Source organism: Arvicola amphibius, chromosome 12 (assembly GCF_903992535.2).
Source record: "Arvicola amphibius chromosome 12, mArvAmp1.2, whole genome shotgun sequence".
NCBI classification, from domain to species: domain Eukaryota; kingdom Metazoa; phylum Chordata; class Mammalia; order Rodentia; family Cricetidae; genus Arvicola; species Arvicola amphibius.
In genome coordinates this window covers 31,254,905-31,268,861 of record NC_052058.2, presented here as the reverse complement: position 1 = coordinate 31,268,861, position 13,957 = coordinate 31,254,905, and the positions used below count along the sequence as shown (strand labels likewise).

Sequence of the window (13,957 nt, the reverse complement as noted above, 5' to 3'; positions counted from 1 at the left end):
CCAGTTACCCCACTTCCACTCCCAGTTACCCCACCTCCACTCCCAGTTACCCCACCTCCACTCCCTTTCTGATTGCCTTGACTTCCAGTGTAGATAAGGAGGGGCCAAGATCAAAGACACTCCTAGGGAGGCAGCATTTTGCATCTCAAAGTCCAGGCCAGGGGCTCTGCCACTCTGTGTTTAATACTTGGGTTGCCATCCATGCCCCCCAGAAGGCTTGTCATAGGTCCAGGATCCTCCATGGGCTCCTGGGCATTAGAGCTGCTCTGAAGATGCTATGGAAACCCTGTTCGAATTCAACTCTTTGGGCCATGTTGGTCAGAGCAGGGGTCCTTGAACTTCAGCATGCCCATGAACTTACAGCGGTGCATTGACAGGCAGAGCAGGATTCAGGGGATCGGGGCTGCAGCCTGAGATGCTAAGCTCCAATGGTCCACAGGCCCTATTCACAGCAGCCAGGTGCTACACCAGCGAGTCCCAAGTATGTGCATGGTTTGTTTGCCTACCATGTGTGTTAGAACACAGACATTGGATTCTGTGCCCACCTCATATTTGATTCACCTAAGGAAAGTGGCTCTAGCATGCAGCCAGACTGAAAACCAGGGGTTAAATTGCACTAGTGGTCCCCAGCCTTGAAAGCATGGGGGAGTTGGAGAGGGGTCTCTTCTTCTGAGTCAGGATCAGAGTGGGGAAGGGAAGCTTTGGTGGTAGCTGTGCTGTCAGGCAGACAGCAGGGCTACAATTCACAAAGTCCATTAAGTTCTCTGTGATGCCTGGGGCATGATTCACTGGCTCCTTCCCATAACCCCATTTTATGGATGAGGAAGTTAAGGTTATATATGTTGCATACTCGGGAGGAACTAATGAATCAAAAGAATTGTTAAAGGGGGATGAGTTACTAAAACAGCAGATGACCTGGAGACAACCGAAGGAAGTGCGGTCCTCAGAGATGTCACCTCACTTTTCCGAACCTCAGAAGTGACTGGCCCAGGATTTGAAGCCTGTGGCCACTCTTGGTCTCCTCTCTGCTGGCTATACAGGATGAAATTCCTAAGATGCCCTCAGCAAAGTGAGTGAAAGTGGAGTCTGGCTGTGTCACACTATTTCCACTGCACCACCAGCCATGGGCACAGTGAGGCTCCTCTTGATGCCCACTAGTTGATGGAGCTCATCCCTAGGACCACAGAGGCCCATAAACCCACTTCAGCTGCACATGAACTTAACACCCCTTCTGGCCACTGTGTTTGCCTCATCCACGGGCCCCTTCTTCAGATCCTCTGGCCACCAGGAGCAAATTAATAGATTCCTGTTCCTCCTAGAACCATCTGGCATGCTCTGGGCCACAGGACTTTGCCAGTGCTTAATCTGCAATATTTGGTTCTGCATTGAAGAGGTGTGTTGAGGGTGCTGGGCCTGCACATGCCCCATAGGCAGAACCCACTCAGTTCTGTTAGTCCTCCGTGATACGCCCAAACACTCCATGGTGGTCTTCTGGCTTCCTAGTACCTGAGGAGGTGGTCCATGTGGTCTATGTGAATCCTGAAGACTGTAAGAGCTTCTTCATTGGAGAGGAGGTAGGGCCTGTCCACACTGCTGCAGGAGACCCTCCTGGTTATGTTGGGGCCTACGTTCTTTGCCCATCAACCCCATAGAACCCGTGTCTGCTTGTATGGTATAGCCACTCATACTGCCCATCCATCTCCCAACTACTTCTCTCACTGTGAAGAAAAAAGTATACTTAGGCCTGGTCATCAAACTCAGAAACTTTGGAAACAGGACCACTCTTTGAAATCGCACCTTCTCAGGGTGTCTGCCTGCTAGAAAGGGACCCTAAAGAATCAAGAACAAAAGCCATGCGGTGGTGGCACACATTTTTAATCCCAGCACTTGGAAGGCAGAGGCAGGTGGATCTCTGTAAATTCCAGGCCAGCCTGGGCTACAGAGTGAGTTTGAGGACAGCCAGGGCTACACAGTGAGGCCCTGTCTCAAAAAACCAAAAAAATAGAGCAAAGAGCAAGAAGAGCAAATTCCAAGACTGAAAGGGCCTTTGCAGCAGCTCTTGAAGCACGGCTATGGAGACAAACAGCAGCAGACATGTCCTTCCTGGGGCTTTCCGAGGGCCACTCAACCTCACAGTGACCTTTGTAAGTGGGTGCTGTCGTTCCCATCAGGAGATCCTCAAAATCTAAAACAAGCGACAAGTCCAGTGTCATCCGCATAGCTGGCCAGTGACGGAGAGACGTCTGTGCTACAGAGAATGCTCTGGGAGATCAGACAGAAGTCAGTGGCCTGAATGTTCTTTCATAGCTCCTGACTGCAGAATCCACAGCGACGGCTGTCTGAAGGAGGCTAGAACGGAAAGACTGCCTCCTCCAAAGGGGCCGCAGCCGTGTGCCTGACTTGATGCTAAGCACCTGTGGGACTTGCTCCTCAAGAAAGCTCTGCAACGCCATCTGTGGGCATTTCCATCCTGATGAGAAGGGAAACCTAACATGGAAGTAGTCCGGTGCGGGTCCATGCTGCAGAGCAGTTGGTAAAATAGCAGTATTTGGCGCGGCTGTGGCAGCGCACGCCTTTAATCCCGGCACTCACATTGTTTTCTCATACTACGCTCAAGTAGGAAAAAAAAGCGTCCTAATTTTTAAAATAAGGAAACTGATACTTCCAAGCATTGAGCAAGGCCAGAAAAATGGTGTAGCTGTTAAGGGCACTCGCCGCCAGGCCCAAAGACCTGAGTTCAATCCCTGGAACCTATAAGGAAGGAGAGAACTCCTCCAGCAAGCTGTTCTCTGACCTCCAGGCATGTGTTCCCTCCACCCCGTAAAATCCTACAAACAATGGATGCAGTGGTTACTTTTCTCATCTCTATGACTGAATAGCTAACAGAAGCACCATAAGGAAGGGGAACATATTTGAGTTTCTTTTGGCTCACGATTCATGAGATTAAGTCGATCATGGCTGGAAAGGAATGGCGACCAGAGGAGCCTGGCTTCTCACACGATACTGACTAGCAAGCAGTGTAAAATCTTACCCCTAGTGGGCTGCTACCTCTGTTGCTGGGTCCTGGAGCCTGGCCATTTACCAGCTATACAAACGACTCTTGGTCCACTCCCAAAACCTTATAGGGAAGACAGTTCCCTCTGGGTATGTTAAGATTATTTTGTTTATCTTGAGGATAACTTTGTTTATTTTGGCGATGATTTCAAAACTGATGCTAGAGCATCAAAAACTTAGAAAACTGACCATTCATGCTCATATGTTTGTTTTTTTTTCACACCAGGTTTAACTGTACAATGCTTGTAACTTCTTGGGAGTCTTAAATTATCACAAAATAAAAAATTACAAACTAAACCAGATATTTCACTTCTCAGATAGATGTTATTCCATGAAGAATCAGCTTTTTTTTAAACATTGGCTGTTGGGAATCTCTAAATCAAATTTCATATTCATTCTAGAAAACCTTATGTTTTATGAATACATATTCTTCTATTTCCCTGGCTTTTCCTCTCTATCTTAATGCTATTTCATTGTACTTTATTTTTAGTCCTGGGGTTGGAATTCAAGGCCTTGCATACACCAGACAAGAACCCTAAACTGAGATACAGCTCCAGTCCTGTTGGATGTATTTCTTGTAAGAGGCTAAAAATCCTTGTGGAAAGAAATTCATTAACTAACAAATTGTCTCATGTCTTTATTTTTTAATTACACTTTTTATTTACTGTGGGGTATGGGGGTGAGTCAAAACACACATGCGGAAGGCAGAAGACAATGTCAGGATTCAGGTCTCTCCTTCCACAGTGTAGATCTTGGGTATCAAACTCAGGTCCCGATCAAACTTGAGTATTCAGGCTTCTTTACCTGCTAAGCCATCTCACACCACAGACACTCCCCTGCGGCTTTATGAGGCCTTCAGCACTTACCTAGGACTGGTTGTCTCTGTAAGGTCACCACTGCTTCATTGCTTACTAAAATTTCCTGCCCTGGTGAGGAAGGGATCAGGCAGAAGGACGCTCAGCAGCACTGGGGGACTGTGTGCCTCAGACAAGGCCAGGTCCAGACTGGTGACTCTGACTTTTCTCTGAAGAGGGACCCAAAAAGAAGTTTCATTTTAGGAGGGTCCTTTTGTAAAGTGAAGCCGTGCTGCTCTGTGCACCAGACCTGTTATCATATTCCCTCCAGGATGGACTCCATGGCAACAAGTCAGACAGCTGCCGAGTCCCTGCTCCCTGACAGGGCTGTTGGGCTCACATGGCCCCTGGGGTGTAGGCAGGACAGTGAGTCAGAGTATCCAACCAGGGGTAGATGAAATAGAAATCACCCAGAAATTCTGAAGGTAGAGCATCTTGGGCTCTTCCACATACCAAGGATGGGCCTAGTGGATGCAGGCCCCTTTGCTGAGCTTCACCTGAGATGGTGATGCTGTTGTTTATCCCCACTGTACAGTTGAGGGCCATCATCTCAGTTAATGGGACCAGCTCCCCTTAAGTACAAAGAAGGTGCTGGGTTCAGCAGAGCAGAGCTCTGAGGCAGCAAGTTAGAAGGTGCTGTTGTAATATGTTGGGATCTCTGTGTGGCTGGCTACTTGATGAAATCCCAGGAGAGCCACTGAATTGTAATGGTAATGTGGTTGTAGTGGGCCAGCCAGGGTTGAGGAGTGAGGGGCCTGGGCTGACTTCTCTGCAGAATCTCCTCCTTGGGGGCTCCCTAACTCTCTTCCCCTGCAGGTGTCTACAGCAGCACCCTGCAAGTGGCCTGCCTACAGCCAGCATCATTCTCTGCTTCCACGATGAAGCCTGGCCCTTGCTCTTGAGAACAATACACAGCATCCTGGACACAGCACCCAAGGCCTTGCTGCAGGAGATCATCATTGTAGATGACCTCAGCCAGCAAGGTAACTGAAGTCGACTTCTGGATCACTGGGAGTGGTTGGCCGTCAGCCAGAAGGGAGGAGGGAAGGACAAGACAGGAGGAAGGGGAAGTTCCGTAAAAGAAAGAGTTCAAGGCCATAGACAAGGTTCCCCGGATGTGGAGCTTCAGGGGACAAGGGAGCATATACTCCACTGTGAGTAATATATTACTGAAGGACCCCAGAGAAGACCAGTAAGGCGATAAGGAAAGGGGACAATAGAGGAATATTCGAGCAAGGAAGAGTTCTGGGATAGGGAACTCCCAAGAGAAGGTAAACCCAAGAGGTCCTGGGGAGGGTCACTTCAGTCTGATTCTGTTGGGATTCTCTTCCTCAGGCCCCAATCCTTCACATTGCTACAAGCCACAATATTTTACAGTAATTACTCAGCCATCTTTTCATGAGGTGACTCAGCAGAGCCAAGGGGTTTGGTGAAGGTTTGAACCATGATGCAGAGCATATTGGTGTTTCTGCCTTGTAAATAAAGTGGCTGTTGTTTTACTGTAGAGTTTTTGCTGTAGCTGACTTCCCTTCTGTTACAAATTTGGGATTTATTTCCTACAGCTCATCACTGTTTGAGATATGTGTAAAGACAGTCACACAGTCAAAACACCTACTTCCCACTACCAGGTCTTTGCTCCTCTCTCCTATCTAAACATAGAGATCAGCCTTCCTGCAATTATCTTTATTGACAGGCATTGGTCAGTGTTTAGGGTCCAGAAAAAGCATTCTATTTAAGACATACCCAGATATCCAAGGACATAGAATTTTATTTTATTTTTTTTTTTTTTTTTGTGGTTTTTCGAGACAGGGTTCCCTGTAGTTTCTAGAGCCTGTCCTGGAACTAGCTCTTGTAGACCAGGCTGGCCTCGAACTCAGAGATCCGCCTGCCTCTGCCTCCCGAGTGCTGGGATTAAAGGCTTGCGCCACCACCGCCCGGCAGGACATAGAATTATTACATGCCCAAAGCTGTTAATTCACAGCTGCTCACAAAGATAGAAAAAAATAAGCATGCCCTGGTTTTACCTCACTTATAGATAAGAAAAGTTATGACCTAAAACTAACCTTGCATTAAAAGATTCCTAACTCCTCACCTCACCTTCACCTCAGTTTACTGATGACTTTGGTCCAGGAGATATACTGCTTATGTCTTACTCTCAGGAAAAATAATTAACCTTCTACCCACAGCCCAGTGAATGACAAACCTTCACTGGTGTCTCTGATAACCATCAAGCTTAAGAGACTGCTAACATTGAAGCTTGCTAACATTTAATAAAATGCTAATAGACCAAGGACCATAAACATTCCTTGTCTGTTTACTTAGGCTGCCTGGTGACCTATGCTTGCAAGGTTTTGTGGGTCTTTATAGCTGGGTGAGAACAAAGAGAGTGAATGGAAGCAGGAACAGAAAAAAAATGGCTATTTATGCAAAAACAGTTAGTGAAAAAGGAGACCACAAATTTGAAGGATGGTAGGAAGGAATATATGGAAGGGTCTAGGGGGGAGAAAAGAGAAGGGAAAGATGTTGTACTTAAATTAATCTCAAAAAGAAAACAAACACACAAAAGACCACATTACAGTTCAGCAGTAGAGCACTCGCACTTTCTGTGTGAAGCCCTGGGTTCCACCCTCAGTAACTTTACCAGATAACCCTGAACCTCAGGGTCTTTAGATATCAGTTGTGCCCAGGTACCCATAGCTCTAAGAAGCAGCCAGGTGAAGTAATGCCATCATCTGAGAGCCCACATTTGCATAACTCATGATCTGGTCTTTCCTTGGGGATCAAAGTCCTCTTTGCTTAACTCAGACATTTAGCAGTCCAGCTGGATTCAAGGGAAAGTAGAGGCACTGGCCAGAAATCTGAGCCCTGCTGGGGTCTGCACAGACCTTCTATAACAAAGGAGGGTGGGATGGAGGGATGGAGTCTCTTTTGAAGATTCTCCCATCTTGAATTTGCCAGCCCTGGCCATCAAGGAATGTCAGAGCATCTGAAGGCACTGGAATTGTGTGGGACAGCATTTGTTGAGGCTGATGGGCAGGCAGTGCACTGGGCTGGTTGGTAAAGTACCTGAAGTCCCTTTGGGTCCTGGCTGGGGTAGAGTCCTCTGAAGAACAGGCCTATTGTCCCTTCCTGTCAGCTAATGAGCTGACTTCATTCCCTGACTTCCCTCAGTGATGAAGTGTGACCTGAGACTTGTAAGAGGAAATCAACCTTTTCTTCCCCAAGCCACTATTGGTCATTGTGTTTTACCACAACAATAGAAACCTAACACAAGCTTCCTCCCAAGTCCTCAGCTTCAGCCCTTCCTACTTGAGGGCACCTGGATCCTTGGCTAGCAGCTAAGCCACAGACTTTGCATCTGCCCAAAGCCCACAGCTGGAAGTGCCCATGGTTTCTCATCTCCTCCCCATCCTCTTCTCAGACTCATCCTGCCACTGGGTGAAACCTCTGAGACTCAGTGGGCTACCAGCTGCAGTTTCATGACCCTCTGTTCTTAAGCCCCTTGTCCGCTGTCTTCAGCTGGGATCTCTGGATGGGAGCTGAAGCTGGGATGTAGGAGCAAGTGGTTTTCTTGAGCAGTGATCTTGATCTCAGTTGCAGTTCTCTCCTCTTCTGGTTTTCCACTCCTCCAGCCTGTTGGCTAATACAGAGAACTGTGCACCATCCCAAACTTTAGAAATGACCATGTTTAGTAACACATTGGAGGCTCAGAATCTGGTACCCACTGGGATCCCTAAGTCAGCAATGCTCATCACAGTCCTGTTCAGTGTGGCATCCACGACCCCCATTGACAGGACCCTGTCAATTCCAGAACAACTGAAGTCTGCTCTCAGTGACTATGTGGCCAGGCTGGAGGCTGTGAAGTTGCTCAGGAGCAACAAGAGGCTTGGCACTATCGGAGCCCGGATGCTGGGGGCCACCATGGCCATAGGGGACGTGCTGGTCTTCATGGATGCCCACTGTGAGTGCCACCCTGGATGGCTGGAGCCTCTCCTCAACAGAATAGCTGATGACAGGTAATTCATTCCGCCCAGGATCTTCAAAGCAAGGAGTGGGTCTGGGAGAGACAGCCCAGCATAGTTACTCTGAGAACAGAGTATCTACCCACCATTTGAGAAGCACCTTGGTTTCCACTGATTGCTATTCCTTGGGATTTCCAGACAGTTGGGTGTAGAAAGAAGTGTGGGGAGTTACCGTTGGAAGGAAGGCTAGAAAACAGCTTCTACAACGTCTAAATGAGCCAGTCCGGCTAAGCTGCATAGGAAGGGCAGAACACACCATGCCTGCCATGACTCCCCGACTTTGCCAGTTTCCATTGGGGGAACAAATTCCTAAACTAGCCTAGAGCACAGGTAACCTATGCCCAGGAAGAAGGCATTAGATTTCTCCATCACTGATTTTCTCAACAATTAACTTTCTTTGCTCCTCTGTAATGTCCACAGTGCTCCTAATTTTCTAACTAAACCAAGCCCTAGGGGATGTGGAATTGAGAGGGTCATACTACATCCCACAAGTTAGCATTGCTTTGACTCTATCATGCTATCTTTTCCATTCCCTCTTTCTCATCTCCACTTCTTCCTAAGCCTGACCTATCTGTCATGCCCCTCAATTTGACTATTGTATTCAGAAAACCTAACCCTGGTAACTAGCTCCCCTAGGAGTGTGGGAAGAGGTTCACCCATTCAACATCCATACCACTCAAGCCGGCCTGAGACATGGTAGGACCTCCTGGCTCCCAGCCTGATGGAACCGTCAGAACCAGAGCTCCTGGTTCTTGTTCTTGAGCTCTATGCTTGCTCTCATTAAGTTGGGGTGATCACACAGTAGAGAAAAATTTCTAAGCCAAGACAGAACCATTTGTCCCAATTCCATGATGGACATCTCTTCTTGTTCTTGGCCCATGGCCCACTAAGTAAAGGAATTGTGTACTAAGTTTTAGCAACAGACTGAGTACAAGAAAGTTCACCAAGCCTAAAAGGAGGCCTCTTTGATTCTATTCCAAGTACCACCTCCCTCAAAATTCTAGAGCCCTTGCTGATCAGATTTCCGGACCATTCCCTGTGAACAATCCTACCCTACTGTCACAGATGGGTGACTCAGGAGCACCTTGGAGATCATCTTGCCCTGCCTGCCTCATGATCTCATGTTGAAAATCTGTTTGGGAACTAAGTAATGTTGTTGCCTCATGTCCCGCTTTTCAGCGACTCCCACCCCTGACCCGTGGAGTGGCTCGGGCAGGTGCTCATGCTTTTGTTTTGTGAGGAGGGAAACTAAGACTCAGAGATGTGAAACCATGTGGGAAGGGTGTGAAGGACGGGTGTCTTGTCGGGCTGTCTGGTACTGAGTATGAGCTCTCTTTAAGAACCACTGAGGCTGTTCAAAGAGAAATGGCTTGCTTGCCCTTTCCCTGGTGCTGGGATGCTAAACACGGATCTTCTTCCTGTCAACTTCCACATGCGTGCCCCCTCAGAGCCCCATAGTCCTCATTGTAGGCAGAGGCAGGTGTATGCAGCAGGGCATTGGCTGTTACACACAGGAGCCTCTCTTCTGACCATCCTGTTACTTCTCTGGCCCGCCCCTGGAACCTCTGGTCTTGGGTGTTGGATATGGTCTTCTCCTCACTGCTCTCTGGGACTCCACCATCTTCCTGTCCCCTCACAGCCTCTTCCTGGCTCCTGGTCCACTCTCTTTTCTCAGGACCACCTTCTCCAGCTCACTGAGAGACTGAAAGAAAGCCACCTCTGCAATCTGAGTATCCTCTCTGGACTCCACACAGTGGCACACTGAACATTGGGCAAGTCTAGGATCCCCTTTCCTAGTCTGTGCAGTTTCTTCAAGGACTAGGCCCACCAGCTCTTCTGAGCTGCCTGACATATGCTCAAAGCACAGCACAGCACAGCACACCACAGCACACAGCACAGCACAGCACAACACAGCACAGCAGAGCACAGCACACCATAGCACACCACAGCACAGCACAACACAGCACAGCACAGCACAACACAGCACAGCACAGCACACCACAGCACAGCACAGCACACCATAGCACAGCACAACAGAGCACACCACACCCCAGCACACCCCAGCACACCCCAGCACACCCCAGCACACCCCAGCACAGCACAGCACAGCACACCACAGCACACCCCAGCACAGCACAGCACAGTATACCACAGCAAACCACAGCACAACACAGCATACCTTAGTGAAAGCGAAACGTCTCTGGCCTGCATGCCAGAGCTGTTACTGTGCTTTGAGAGAGAAGGGGGCGGGGCTGCTGCCTCTCCAGCCTGTGTCAGGAGACTTTCTCTCAACAGATGAGGACGCAGTGTCTCCAAAGGAGGAAAAGTCTCTAGGAGCTCTCATTACCCAGGAGCAGAAGGGGTATAGAGCAGACAGTGTGGCAGCCAGGCAGCTGCTTTGCAGAGTCATAGCTTCCTCTACAGCCTGGTCAAAGACTCTGGAGTCCATTACCAGCCCTGGTTCCCTGATCCTGACAGTGAACAAGCTCTGGCCCTAGCCAAGGGGCAACTTTGTCCGAATTGTTTATTCCTCACTATCCTTTTCTCTCCTCAAACATTTGCCAGAATACACTGATTATATTGTAACAAGACAGTTTTCTTTCTTACTGTTAAAGGCTTATTTATTTTTTATTCATGTATCTGTATATATGTGCATGTATGTGTATTTATGTGTAGCACAAGTGTGCTGTGATCACAGAGACCAGAAGTGGATGTCAGTTTCTCTGGAGCTGAATGAAGTTAAGGGCCTTGTGAGCTCCTGACGTGGGTGTTGGGAACTGAACCTGGATTCTTTGAAAGAGGCGCAAGCGCTCTTCCTAGCTGAGCCATCTCTCCAGTTCTGGAAGGAGACATTTCAGCCTCTTATTTTATTTAAGGGAATTGTAAAAATAAAATATGTAATTTTATAATATGTACAACATTTGAGGTGCTTTCTGGGTCTGAGTGGTAGGTACACAATCCCAATAGCTGTACAAAGCAACCCTACACCAAAACAACTGGTTTGGGGTGGTCTGGGGTTGCTGACCAATGGCAGCTTCCTTATAAAGTTGCGATGTGGAAGGCCAAGGCTATCTGCCATATCCAGCTTCCAGCTTCCGTGTTCTGTCTGCCAGCTCTAACGCCTAACCAAGCAAGGCGGAGAATCACACCTCTACATAAGGGGGTTTCTAAGGGAAAAGGGAGGCTTCTAGGAAGAGCTAAATGACTGCATTGTGTCAGGTTGTTTCCCACTCACCCACTGCCCAGGGTCCTGTCGGAGGTACATCAAGTCCTTCAGATACAGCACAGTGCCATACAGACGAGATACAACATGGGTCACATGTTTAATGACAACAGTCTTTTTATAAGGTAAAAACAGCTGAAAATAATTTTAATAATGTAAACATAGCATATTTAAAATGCAATATCAGTGTGGAATCGATATAAAATTATTGAAAGCTTTTACATCCTTTTTTCCTATTAACTCTTCTAAATTGGGATTCTTAGCTGGGACAAAGCCCAGCTTCAAGGCTGACAGGTGCAAATGGCCTGTGGCTGCTGCCCTGGGTCACACATCACACAGATCTTGATCCTGTCCCCAGCTGGTGAGTCGCCTGCATCATTGTTTATCCTCCGTTCTTTCCAGGAGCCGAGTGGTGTCTCCAGTCATAGACGGGATTGATTGGAAGACGTTTCAGTACGCTGCAGCCAAGCAGCTGCAGCGAGGGGTGATGGACTGGAAGCTGGATTTCCGATGGGAGCCCCTGGGGGAACAGGAGCAGAAGGCCCTCCCATCCCCCATCAGCCCTATCAGGTGAGGCCCTTCCCTGATCTCCACACCTGGACAGTGAGCCATTTCACCTGAGTCCCCATTTCCTGATGACAGTGCCTAGCACATGGGATGGGTATGCAAAGCAAACAAGCCGATGTGTAAAAGCAGTCAGCCAGCTGCAATGCTGCTACCATTGTGATACCAGTGGAGTCCAGTGAAACCCTTCCAGAAGCTTCGGTGGATGCCCAAGGTGAGGATGAGGAGGAAGATGACTGACCTTGGCCCCAGATAACACAGCAAATACCTTGGTCTCAAGTCCCTGCTCAGTGAAAAGGAAGAAAATAGATCCAGCCTTGAAAGTTGCTACTCCTGTGTCCTGTTTCGATTTCTGAACAATTATCTTATTTAAGTATTTCTTTTAAAAGATATTTTCTACCAGATAGCAAACCACTTCAAATTTAGTGTGTAAGACTACAGCTATTCTTCAAGCTCCCAAACTCTGTGGGTCATGAGCTCTGGAATGACTCAGCCAGGCTGGCTGTCTCTACTCCACTGTGCCCAAGGCACATACAGATTAAATTCCCAACATTATGAGAGCGGACATCCAGGCTCTTAAGACCACCTATTTCCCTGATGTGCTAAACTGGTTGACTGGTACACATCTGCGGTCTACAACTGATAACCACAAATTCCATGCCCTCTGAAAACCAAACATGTTGTCATAATGCACTGGGCAGCAGGTGTGGTGGAGCCCACGCTGAGAGCAGTGGCACCCTGACTGAAGAAATGTCAGTGTGCGGCACAAAGTGCAGCGACCAAAGCTGAAAGGCAGTGTGTCACGTACGCTCCTTTCTAAAATCCAAAAATTCTGAATTAAAACTCACACTAGGAGCCAGGGGTTGGTGGTCACAACCGATATCCCAAGGGAAGATTGTGAGTTTGATGCCAGCCTATGCTGCCCAGTAAGACCTTGTCTCCAAAACCAAAACAAAGTCAGAGAAACAAACAGAAACAGAGAAAAACAACAGCAATGTTGCACGAGGAGGGTGGCTCTTTGTTTGTCCCGGCTGCCCGGCTAGCTTACACCAGAAATAACCACACAGAAATTATATTAATTAAATCACTGCCTGGCCCATTATCTCTAGCCTCTTATTGGCTGACTCTCACATCTTGATTTAACCCATTTCTATTAATCTGTATATCATCACGAGGTTGTGGCTTACCAGGAAAGATTCAGCATGTCTGATTCTGGTGGCTCCATGGTGGTTCTCTCTCTCTGCTTTCTTTCTCCCAGAATTCAGTTCTGTCTTCTCCACCTACCTAAGTTCCACCCTATCAAATAGGCCAAGGTAGTTTCTTTATTCATTATTCAATAAAAGCAACACACAAACAGAAGGAACTCCCACACCACAGCACCACAAACTTAAGAGAGGAATAGTGAACTCAGAAAGAACCAAATTAACCACACAGAAACTGTATTAATTAAATCATTGCTTAGCCTATTAGCTCTAGGTTCTTAATGGCTAGTTCTTACACCCTAAACTAACCCATCTTCATTAATCTGGGTATCGCCACGTGGGTGTGGCTTACTGGCAAGGTTCAGTCTGGCATCTGTCTCCGGCCGGACTACATGGCTTGTCTCTGACTCTGCCTTCTTTCTCCCAGCATTCAGTTTAGTTTTCCTGCCTATCTCTACTCTGTTCTATCACAGGCCAAAGCAGTTTCTTTATTCATTAACCAATAAAAGCAACACATATACAGAAGGACCTCCCACACCACAGAATGGTACAGCTTTGTATTTAAAATATGGCAAGGATGGTGCCTGGCACTGCATGCAACGTCTGTTTTCAATCCCCACAAGCTGTAGCTGTGAACTGTTTTGTTTGTTTTGTTGTTGTTGTTTTGTTTTATTTTTGAGACAGTGTCTCACTGTGTAGCCTTGGCTATTCTATAACTCACCACATCTGCCCAGCCAGTCTGGCCTCAAACTCGCAGAGGTCCTCCTGCCTCTTCTAACCAAGTGCTGGGATTAAAGATGTGCACCACCATACCTGGTTTGTTTAACGAAATTTTGAGGACTGTTATTCCCATCCATTCCCTTGCCCAGAGTTTCCCATTCTCTGTATGTATAAGTCATTTTATTTCACCCAGTGATGGTGGAAACCCATCTACAGAACTCCTGTTAGATTCATCTTAAAGGTGGGGAGGGAATAGATGAAAAAAGAAAACAGAAGAAGTGGAGGGGGGGGAGAGAAGAGAAGCAGGAAGAGCCTGTG

The 13,957-nt window shown here is 47.6% G+C and overlaps 1 protein-coding gene across 1 annotated transcript in view; it reads left to right on the top strand.

The window, feature by feature from the left end:
• Galnt15 (polypeptide N-acetylgalactosaminyltransferase 15) overlaps nucleotides 1–13,957 on the top strand; it is a 42,974-nt gene that overhangs the window by 5,382 nt on the left and 23,635 nt on the right. Inside the window, exons 2-4 of the mRNA XM_038349976.1 lie at nucleotides 4,725–4,891; nucleotides 7,720–7,924; nucleotides 11,556–11,723. Coding sequence (XP_038205904.1) covers nucleotides 4,725–4,891; nucleotides 7,720–7,924; nucleotides 11,556–11,723 — 540 coding nt within the window. The remainder of the gene's footprint in view (nucleotides 1–4,724; nucleotides 4,892–7,719; nucleotides 7,925–11,555; nucleotides 11,724–13,957) is intronic.